Source organism: Triticum aestivum, chromosome 2D (genome assembly GCF_018294505.1).
Source record: "Triticum aestivum cultivar Chinese Spring chromosome 2D, IWGSC CS RefSeq v2.1, whole genome shotgun sequence".
In the NCBI taxonomy this organism is placed as follows: domain Eukaryota; kingdom Viridiplantae; phylum Streptophyta; class Magnoliopsida; order Poales; family Poaceae; genus Triticum; species Triticum aestivum.
Window position 1 is genome coordinate 132,389,514 of NC_057799.1, and position 11,850 is coordinate 132,401,363.

The 11,850-nt window shown below is 41.2% G+C and overlaps 1 protein-coding gene across 1 annotated transcript; it reads left to right on the plus strand.

Moving 5' to 3' along the window:
- The first annotated feature begins 867 nt into the window (after nucleotides 1-867).
- LOC123055715 (uncharacterized) lies at nucleotides 868-5,954 on the plus strand. The gene is made up of 12 exons (XM_044479612.1): nucleotides 868-938; nucleotides 1,953-2,054; nucleotides 2,317-2,345; nucleotides 2,601-2,702; nucleotides 2,796-2,923; nucleotides 3,007-3,114; nucleotides 4,478-4,679; nucleotides 4,762-4,889; nucleotides 4,964-5,239; nucleotides 5,372-5,508; nucleotides 5,648-5,734; nucleotides 5,825-5,954. Exons 1-12 carry the CDS (start codon nucleotides 868-870, stop codon nucleotides 5,952-5,954), a joined length of 1,500 nt encoding a protein of 499 aa, XP_044335547.1.
- Nucleotides 5,955-11,850: the final 5,896 nt, after the last annotated feature.

Consider the following 11,850-nt stretch of genomic DNA (forward strand, 5'->3'; position numbering starts at 1 on the left):
GACACATCATCCACCAGCTGGCTATACTGATTGGCCAGAGAATCAAGCTCCTTCTGCAGTTTTGCAACCTCTATCCCATGAGCCTCATTATCCTGGGATCTACCAAGGTTCTGCCCATGATACATATCCCAGAGCTTGCTTAAGCACCTTTGCAGAATTACAGGCCAGGGGGCATCTACCCACTCCAGAACACCACAGTTCACACCATCCTAAAAATCAATTTAAATTTACAGTGAACAAGGAAATTCAGAATAACAAATCATAAACAATAATGATATAAGCTACACTAGCTAGTTAGTTCTATACTAAAAATACAATACATCAATATGTTTCATATGTTTCCAGTGCTCTTTACTACAAGTACAGTATTCAGACATACCAATGTTTTCAGACTTAAGGAAAATTCAGAAAAATAACAACTAAACAGTTTGTTTCCACTACATAGCAGAAATTCAAGCTAATCAAATCCACACCAACTTGGTCCATTACCTCTGTAGCACATCCTATGAATCTCCTGCCAGTGTCAGTGCCTTCAAATGCCACAAACTTGCCCGCCCTCTGCCTGTGCAGGATGCACCTTCTGTTAGATTCAGTCACAAGCCCACAGAAACTAGGGTCTATCACAGTGTCAGGAGTTTGCTGCAAATGCAAAAGCATATCTATATCAAGAACAACTCACATATATCAACTTAAATAGAAAAATCTCAAATATCTTCAAACCCTAACCCTAACCCTAGAACAGAACAGACAGGAGAGGGAGAGGATAGACTGAGCTGACTTACAAAGTACTCCATCTGCATGCTGCCGAACTCGCTCATGTACTCGTCATCGTCGTCCGACGTCTCGTTGCTGTTCGGCCACGACGGCATGGTCGCGGCGTCGCCGGAGCGCGAGAAGAAGAAACAGAAGCAGAGGAGAGGAGAGCAGAGAGGAGTGGAGTGAGCTCGGGGAGAGTGAGAGAGCTGGTGGGGACGAGCGGCCCGGTCGGCAAGGTTATGACCTGGTCCCGACCAGGTGCGACCGACGAGCGGCTCTAACGGCCCCGCGCGCGCCGTTAGCCGTTAGGCGGGCCGCCAGCCTGGCACGTGGGCCACTCAAGTCAGAATCGCGGTTAAAACGGTCAAAACAACCATTCAGTCAACCTGGTAGTTTTTAGTCACGTTTTTACGTATTTTTGGTAGTTTTCGGCCACTTTTAAAAAAGTGGTAGTTCTGTGGGACGCGAACCCCTAAACTGGTAGTTTTTTGTCAAACACTCCAGGACTTTAGGCGCATTTCAGCCTTTTCACTAGATCAAAGCCGAATCCACCGCTACTTTGCCAAACGGCTAACCTTCACTGCAGCTGATTCCTTAGCGAATCAGCTTTGCCACCACAGTGAATCCACAGCTGATTCTGTGCAAGCCGAAGCCCAAACAAACACGGCCATAATGTGATCACTATAGTGCATTCAGTTAGTAGCAGCACTGAGGTATCATAGTGCAGTTTCAGATTATGCGGAGTTCCATACTATTTCTTTTTGTAATTTATTATATTGAACTTGTTCTGGTTGCAGCAAAATTAACTTCACTCACCTTGTTTACGACTAGGATCTGGAACCTCCCAACTCACAGATACAATGCTGAACACTCCATTTATTTTTTTGTATCAATACTTCCATACATATTTGCAATGGCTTGAGTAATCGTCTGTGGGAAAGAGCAACTGGAGAAGTATAAAGCTGTTGCTCGTCGTTAGTGCTGAACGCGGCATATTTTGCGAAGTAATAGGGGGAAATGCATTCCATATGATCCAACGATGGAATGGTACAAGTCTAGAATTGACTATGTGGATAATAGAATTGAATTAAAGCGCTTCTTCTTGAACAAAGACTTATGGGTTTAAGTCAGCTCATTTCTTTAGTTGTATCAAAATTTGAGGGAATGTTCATTTCTCTGTGAAGCACACGACACAGATGTGGAATAATAGAGCTGAAGTTGCAGGATACAGCTGGATGCAACCTAAGGCATGGGGCATTGGCTGCAAAATTCAATAGATCAGATGAAACAGTTGGCTGGTATTTCAGGCTAGTCATCCATGTCATAGTTGAGCTGAGAAATGAGCTTACATGCCCTGCCCACCTACTTTGGGGACCCCTACTAAAATTATCAAAGTCGGCGAATTTGGTGTTTGTGCATACCTGATAGATCTACCCCTTGTAAATTGTCATGGGCCACTTGACAGGAAACCTGTATTTGTGACCTTTGTTTTAGTAGACATGTGTTAGGTTTTAGGAGCTGTGACCCACATTTTGCGTACTTTTTTTGGTAAAAGAACAGCTGCTTCAGTGTTGCAAAGATACTGAGAAGTAATAAGCGTGGTGCTGATCTCGCAAGAAGCTCGAGGAGGAATGAAAGAATCGATGATGTCACAAGGGACTCGAAGAATATTAGAACCAACTTATTCCACAAGAAGCTCGGCGAAGAAAATTAGGATTTGCAATGAAGGAGAGCGAACTGAGTTGTTGATTTCAGGTCTGCTGGTCCTTTCTCTTTTCCTCACATGTTTCTTATAGCTTTATCTGAGCACTCATGGTTGTGCTGTATCACATTATTTTAACTAGGTGACTTGCACCGGAACGCAAATCAAGGTGTCCCAGTTGAGCTCAGCGAACAAGTTGCATCAAATTTGTCAAAAAGAGTTGTTTCAGTTGCTCTGTTCGATGGTGATTATATGTGCAGTTATACTCTTCTTACTTTTCCAAATATATATCTAAGCATTGCTAATTTAAAGGATTCTATTACGATTTTGTGTATAGGACAAACAGTGTTATTTGCATGCTCGGGCATACCTGTAGAATGTCTGGGGAATGTTACAAGGTTTGTGACTTCAGCAAGATTGGCTAAAGCTTTCAACGATAAAAAGAAAGACCATGATGATTTGAAGGTGGTGCTGCTAATTATCCTTTTTTTCCTTTTACATAAGATAATCGTGACCATTGTTTACTTTTTCCTTCTTTGTCGCTATAGGTGTTAGTGCGCCATGAAGACAAAGTCGTCACTGGGTTTTTGGATAAATATGATTCATATCTCAACATTGCTGCTGTCAACGTCATGGACATGCCTGATCTTCACACCGTACCTTCCAGTCAACATGTGAAATTTCTGCCCCATAGTGCAGTAGTAGCTGTAGGCTGTGACATCGATGGCAACTTAGTATCCACAGGAGGGATGCTGACTGACGACAATTCATGCGGATCTTGGTTATTGTTGTCTACTTGTAAAATCTCTGAGGTACACTTGCATTGCATACAAGTATTTTAATCTGTTTCTGTAACTACATGCAGTAAAGTATACCTCGGAGGAAATAAAATGATGTTTTTGCTATGCATCTCTTGTTTGATTTCCCTTTATTGCCTATAACTTTTTTGGGTGTTAGGTCTGCGAAGGTGGGCCACTTTTTGATTTTGATGGGAACTTTGTTGGCATAAACCTTTGTTTGGGTACGGAAGCAACCCTTTTCCTGCCAAGGATCATAGTTCTTCCATGGTGCATGTGTTGTGGACCCCTGGAAAATATTAAATTTCCCGCACCATCAAATTCTTCAAAGGCAGCAGTCAGGTATGTCATACATTTCGAATGGGAGACCTATCTCCTCCTGTGTGCGATTTAATAAGGTTAGCTGTTCTGTATGCCGAACAACTTACGATGCTTATGGATTTTGCAATAATCTCGATCTTTTGGAGTTGTTTCTTTCTCAGAGTTTCAATGTTTAATGTTCCTGTACCAAGATATTTTCTGTACTATTTCCTCCGTTTCTAAATATAAGTCTTTGTAGAGATTCCACTAGGTGGACTACATACGGAGCAAAATGAATGAATCTACACTTAAAATGCATCTATATACATCCGTATGTGGTTCATAGTGAAATCTCTACAAAGACTTATATTTAGGAACGGAGTAGTATTTATCTTGTTTAGTCATATTTTCTTGTTTCAATGTTGAAGCCAATGTATTTATCTAGTTTAAGTAAAGAAGGATATTTTTGTCCAGATTTAATGTGCACACTAGAATGGTTTATGATGTCTCCTCACTGTGGGTTTAATTATATTTGCTCAATCTGTTGTTGTCTTGAAATACTTGAATCCATACTTCTTTAGGTCCTCTTGTCTCTATATTGCTCTTTTCCTACAATACATTCATGTAGATGTTACATACTCCCTCCGTCCCAAAATTCTTGTCTTAAATTTGTCTAGATACGGATGTATCTAATACTAGAACGTGACTTGATACATCGGTATCTAGACAAATCTAAGACAAGAATTTTGGGACGGAGAGAGTACTAATTAAGCGCTGACTCGATCCATTGTACTTTTGGGTTAGTACTCATGTTGACATTCATCCACAGAGATGGTCTCGACAAGAATCAGTTTGGGGATCTAGAATCCTTGGGTTATCCCAAGCCTTTAAATGGTGAGTGGCCTGTAAATATTGCGACAAGTTATGGGTTGCGCTCTTATACGATTCTTCTGTACAACTAACAAAACTGTTGACCTTGTATCTTCAACCAGATGGCATGATCTTGGTTAACACTTTTGAAGAGCCTTTCGGCGATGAATGTGGTGAAGGTGTTTGGAGTGAACTAAGTGAAACAACTTGTGACATATTAAAGAGAAATATTGTAGCACTCGCTTCATTCTGTGGTGATTCTACAGTACTGTGATGTTTACTACTGTTTCATATTTGTATTGGATCAGAACTGATGATGAAAACTATGACATGCAGAAGGGAAGAGGATTTTTGCATGCACGGGTCTTTTTATTGAATGGAAGGGGTTTACAGCAATCTTGACTTCAGCGAGCTTGCTTAGAGAACCTGGTTGTGAAGATCAGAAGATTGTTAAAAACTTGAGGGTTGGTGCTTCTAATTATTCAGCGACCCCTATTATTTTTGCGCGGCGTTTAAGCGACAACTGTGCGATTTGCAGATTGAAGTGTTGCTTCCAAACAAAGGTCGCGCGGAAGGGAAATTACAACATGTTAGTTTACATTACAATGTCGCTCTGGTCAGCGTCAAGGATTTTTGTGCTAGCCAACCAGCAGTGAAAGTTGAACATCGGTGGCCTGATTCTGGTAAAGTACTAGCTGTCGGGTGCTGCTTCAGTTCCGGCAGACTGATGGCTGCAAGAGGGCAAAAGTATGGCAGGCCGAATGTCCAATTTGATTGCAAATATCTTGGATACTCTACTTGCAAAATCACCAAGGTATGGCTGTTATTTTTCTTACCTACTTCTACACGGTTGAACTAAATAGTTCCATCAGATATATGAGTTAAGCTACCATATATGTTTGGCGTTAGCAATGACGACAAATTTTTCTCCATGTCTCCTTGTTAGGCTGGGATTGGAGGTCCCCTTGCTGATCTTGATGGGAAATTTGTGGGCATGAACTTCTATGACAAGTATGTAGGTCACACACCGTACCTGTCATGGCGGGAGATTGTCCCTCTCCTGGAATATTTTGAGACAAAAGGGTATGGTCTAGATCTCATTTTGGGTATTCAAGTGCCTGTGGTGTGTTGTATTTAGGTTTCAGTTTACGTGTCTTATAGTCTTATCTTACTGAAGCATGCATAAACCTCAATTCGATATATTCTTTGTTGTCTGTCATAGGCCTGTTGCTGAAGGCGGTGATTATGGTAATCCATCCGATAAGCCTGACTGGACAAAGGAAGGAGATAACAGTGTTTCCTGTAATAGGTATCCTGATGCATCTCATTAATATCAACTCAAATATTTAGCATTAATTTGTGGATCACATTACATTGTGGGAAAATTACTGAACCACAGCTGGTTTGTACCGAGTCCACGTTGGTATGATCCTGACGTTCTGGAAAAGGTCGAGCGTGAAGCTTTATCAATAGTCCCCCGCTATCTACCTTATGACTGTATATCTGAATCTGATTCTGAATCTGAATGAAGTTGACTATCACTGTACATGTAGAAGCCGTCCTATGTTAGTTTATGAACCTATTTGAGTTGACCTGTAACATTAAAAATGGTGTAATGTGTGCTGTAATAGCACATGGATTTTGCCACTTGTTTGTTTGACTTGTTAATTTCTTCACAATATCCAGTGCGACTTGTTATTTTGCCACATGGATTTTATCCATTCTCTAGTCCTGTAATAGTATGGTATGTGCATTGTGCTTGACTAGTTGACTTCTTAATTTGTCACAATATCTAGTGCGACTTGGGCTGTACGGTGTGCTGTAATAGCACATGGATTTTGCCACTTGTTTGCTTCAGCTACACTGTTTGATGGTTGTAATGCCCCGATGATGATACTGATGCTTTGTGGTTATGCAAGGCACAACGTAGAGTATGACACGCTCGCACTCATAGCATGATTCAACCACTCTAATACGCACTCCCTTCGTCTCATAATATAAGAGTGTTTTTTACACTAGTGAGAGAGGTGCCTAGTTGAATTGATTTTGTCAACGGTTTACCGACAAAGTTTTCAATATCTTCCAAGCACATTAATGACGGTTCCCATGCTTTTACAGTCCCCCTCCTCCGTACCAATGGCAAGCCGAACCCACATTTGCTTTCAACTTTTCTGGGGGAGTGTCCTTTATAAAAAAAAATTGTTTAGGACTGGGCATCTCTATTACTAGCCTCCCTCAAATTTGATGAGTGAATAAACTCTCATTGGTGAGTAAAACACACTTAGCATGAAAGATATTGACTACCCCATCGCTCCATGAGCGGTATTGATACACAAAACAAATTTTCATTTGAAGGTTTTAGAGATGGCACATACAAATTTACTTGGAACGGCAAGGTAATACCATATATAGGTAGATATGATGGACATTTTCTGGCATGAAACTGGATTTAAGGATTTTGGATGCACAAACAATATTCCCGTTTAGTACAGAAATTTTGGCTAGCAAAGATTATAAATAAACACCACATCTTGGAGGATCCATAACAACTTAACTTCTATGCAAATGCACACAAACATAGCTTATTATGTTGTCTTCCTTGTCTAATATCAACTTGTTTGATCAAGTTTGAAAATAATTAATGTGTATTCACAATCATAAAAGATGTCCAAGATAATATATTTGTATGTGAAATTTCTCTTTCTTATACTAATCTTTCGTGAATTGCTTGTTTGACCAATATTGTGATTTTTAAATTTCAATAGATTTTACTTTCTAAACCCAATGTGTAAGTACTACTAAACATATGGAACATTATAATTTATATTTATGATATTCAATTCATTCAACAATTCACTCTTAGGATATAAGCGAAGCACAAGAGTGAATGACAAACTACTCCAAAATATATAAGTGAAGAACAAAGAGTTGTTAATCAATTAGGTAGCTATGTAAAGACTCTCTCCAATAATTTTTTTCCAGATCTAGTGATTTTATTAAACAACAAACAAAACCAACATAAAAGGACACTTCAAAAATAGCACATATCATGTGAACAAATAAAAACTTAGGCTCAACCGAGACTAATCGATAGTTGTTGATGAAGAGAGGTGGGGTTCCTATCAGAGCATCCTCAAGCTTAGATGCTTGAGACTTCTTGGAATATTAACTTGGGGAGCCTTGGGCATCCCCAAGCTTGAGCTCTTGTGTCTCCTTAATTCTTCTCATATCACGGCTTCCCCTAAGTCTTAGAAACTACATCCACACAAAACTTAATAAGAACTCATGAGATTAGTTAGTATAAATCGATTCAAAACGTTAACATTCTCTACTATAATAAATTACTAAAATTATAAGTAAACATTGCATACTAAATGCCTCTGCCCATTTAACACTCATATCCACTAATAGAAACATTAAACAAGAAAACATATGCAGACAATGCAAATATAACAACAATCTGTCTAAACAGAACAGTCTACAAATTATGAATATGAATCCATACTTATTTAACTCAAAAATATGAAAATCTACCACGCAATAGAAAATTTATCATAGCTTATTGTGTAAAAAATTCATGAATTAATCATGTTCTGACTATTCAGGATATAACAGAAAACTTTCTGTTTTCAAACAACAACTCATAAACTTGCAAACTGAGCATGCTAAAGGCTATACTTGACACTTCTATTAAAATAAAATATACAGAACATGATTCGAAATAACACCAAGCAAATACAAATAAAATAAAATAACGATCCAAGAAAAACTCATATCATGCAACGAATAAAAATATAGTTTCAAGTGGGGTCTATCGACAGTGTTGAAGACGAAAGAGGGGATGCCTTCTGGGGCATCCCCAAGCTTAGAAGCTTGAGTCTTCCTTGAATATTACATTGGGGTGCCTTGGGCATCCCCAAGCTTAGGATCTTGCCACTCCTTATTCTCCCCATATTGATATCTCACCCAAAACTTGAAAACTTCAATCACACAAAACTTAACGAAACTTCGTGAGATGGATTAGTATGATAAAGAGAAAATCATTCACTTTGGTACTGTCAAGACAAGATTCATAATTGTTCCCACATAATGTCTACTGTATTATATCATTTCCACACTCTATATCACCTAATATAAGCTATGGAAACACTAAAATGAGAAAACTATGCAAACGAAACAGAATCTATAAAAAACAGAACAGTCTGTAATGATACGAACTAAAAACCATACTTCTGCAATTCTAAAAATTCTAAAAAGTTAGGAAAACGTAGGAAATTTGTACCTCTATACTATGTAAAATTTCAGACCAAGATCGTGTTCCAGTAAAAATGTAAATTCAAATATTGGGTGCGAAAATTTCTGTTTTTGCACAGAATCAATTCAACTAGTACCCAAACCCCTATATCTGGGGAAGTTTTCGCCTTGAGGTTTACCCATTTGCCTGAAAATGACCCTCTGGTAATCAGGTACATGGCACGTGTAATATTTTGGGTTCTCACCGTGTACAGTTACGTGGTAGACGTAGATCACTGACCAAAATTTTGTTAATGTGTGTAGTGCTTCTTTTGGTGCGGTTAGCGATTTTGGGAGCCTGTGGGCCAGCCCATTGACTTGGTTGCGTAAGGTTTCTTCGGTGGGTTGCGCTGCATGCGGGATTGACTACCGTTTGGCTGTTTGATTTTTTCCTCTCCTTTCCTGTAGACACGTGTGTGCGTGCGTGTTGCCTCACTCAATCTCTTGAGATATTTGTGTCGAGAAGTCTCGAGCCCAATCTCCGCCATCGCCTCGCCGCCCATTGCGCATATAAAAGGGAGAGAATTCCTTATTTGGCCCTTTATTAAAATCCGGTTCCCTTTTTGGCTCTAAAAATTTTATTTTTCCTTTTTTGACTCAACAACTTCATTTTCTTCCTTCCTCGACACTTCATATTGAAATTGAAGATGTTATTTGAATTAAAAATTGTTACACAGATATGCTAAATAGCAGATTTTGTTTCATTCGGTAATATATTCCAGTTCATATTGCCATTGCTTTTGACTTCTAGTTCACAATTTTGGTCACAAAATACATCAGGGGTAAAATGAACTTTCATGTCGTATTTAACGGTGTTAGTTGTCAAAACTAACGGAAATGTCATAAAGGGAACAACATGAAGTTTGAGTGTCAAAAAAGGAAGATTTTTCTTTTGGACGCGTCTAGCCAGCGCATGGCCGCCTAGGATGCTTAGCGAGCAGTCTGCCACTTTAGGTAATTTATTGTCTCCCCTTCTAATTAGAATAGTCATCAAGTAGTCCCTTTTCCTGCTACGTATTAAATGCCAGCAGTATACATCTTCTCCTGTGCATGTATATGCATGTGCATGTGTTTGTTCACATTTATTTTGTGATTTTAAAATTTTAAAAAGGCACAACTTTCAATACGCGTGTCGAAATTTAGATCCGTTTTCACCGTTGAAACCCTCGCGACGTGCTCTTCAAAAATAGATCCCACATGGGGATGTTTCGATGAACTAGTCTTCCTACCAACTAAACAACAATATGTGTGCAACTAGACTACATGCCGCGCCAACTGAGCATATGTGTGTGTCAATAGTCCTTCTGCCGACTAAATATCAATGTGTGTGCAACTAGACTACATTGCCGCGCCAACTAAGCATATATGTGTGCCAATAGTCTTGCCAACTGAACATCAATATGTGTGCAACTAGACTACATTGCCGCGCCAACTGAGTATATGTGTGTAACTAGTCCTGCCAACTAAGTATCAATGTGTGTACAACTAGACTACATTGCCGCGTCAATTGCGCATATGTGTGTGCAACTAGTGTCCTGCCAACTAAACATCAATATGTGTGCAACTAGACTAAATTACAAGCCAATTGAGCATATGTGTGTGCAACTAGTCCTTCTGGCAACTAAACATCAATGTGTGTGCAACTAGACTACAAAGTTGGTTTAAAAAAGTTGCACCATGTAGTACTAAATTTGCACAATGCAGCACTTTAGTTGCACCATATATCACCAAAGTTGGAATCAAACTTTTTTTGCCGAAACATACCCATGCGGGATCTAGTTTCGAAGATCTTGTCGTGATGAATCCAACGGTGAAAACGGATCTGAATTCCGATGTGTGGTTGAAAAGATATGACTTTTTAAAAATTTAAGAGGCCAAAATAAAATGTTCGTGAATTTGTTTCCCAGATTAGTCTGTACGCATTTAATACTAACAAAAAAATATCCACTAGCTGACAAAAAAAAGACACATGTGAGTAACAAGCCGGCCGCCCGTTCCTACGAAAAAGTGTGCGTGCACTTTTAAGATTTGAGGTTTTCTTTTTAGGGCCAAAAAGGGAACCAAATTTTAAGAGAGGGCCAAATAAGGAATTCTCTCTATAAAAGGACCCCGGGCGGGCTCTCGCCTCATCTTCTCACCATCTCCATCTGGCCCTCCTCTCCCCGGAAGCCATGCAGATGCCATGACTACGGAGGTCAGCCCATCCAGCCTGCCGGTGCCCCGCGCTACCGGATCCCTCCCCGACGTCGTCGTTCGAGGCACCGCCACGGTGCCATCCCGTTTCTGCCGCCACAGCCATCTCCACGACGCTGTGGAAGACCTCCTCTCGGAGATCCACGTTGAAGGATGGGACGAGCTGCCGCTGCCTGGTTTCCCCGTGTGCGCCGCCTGCATCCCGTTCACTGCCGTAGCGCTAGCATCGGTGTGCTTCGTTGCCCTCCACCACACTTCCGGTTGCCACCATGCCACCGACGACGATCCCATGGTGGTGACGACGTGTAGCCTATCCTTGTTGCGTGCCCGACGCCGACGTTGATGGTCACCGCCAGGACGCATCCAATCGGCAGGCGGTGCCAGCGGTGGCTGAAGTTGGAGGCGGGAGCCGCGGAGGAGGGAAAGGGACAGGGAAGAGTGCAGAGATGGCGCCTCTCAATTACAGTTTTTTTTGCACGGTGAGGCTCTCGATCAGGCTCTATCGCCTCCGTGCTCGAATTCTCTCTCGGTTGGTGGATAGTAGCAAAGAGAAAGAAGAAGAAGGAAGCATCGGAGAGGTCTGACAGACAGTGCCAGCCAGAGGACCGCGGTCGTGGCGACCCGTAGCCTTACCTCAAGCGGAGCGCCTGGGATTCTTCTTCTGCTCGCTGGCCAGCTGCAGCCTGAAATGGTGCCCTCCTCTCCCTGTCGGTTCCTTCCTCCTTTCATCGGGCACGGTGTGTTGGACATGTTACATGTGCGGTCGCCGGTCGGCGGCCAGGGAGCTCTTATGCACGGCAGGACAGGCGTCGTGTGCCCTTTGACCACGCAAAGAGCGCAACCAGTGGGAGGCAAGTTAGTGGGAGATGGACAGGGACGGGCCTGCGTGCCTGTGTTTGTCCTCCCGGGGACAAGGTACACCGCGGTGCAAGTCATGCA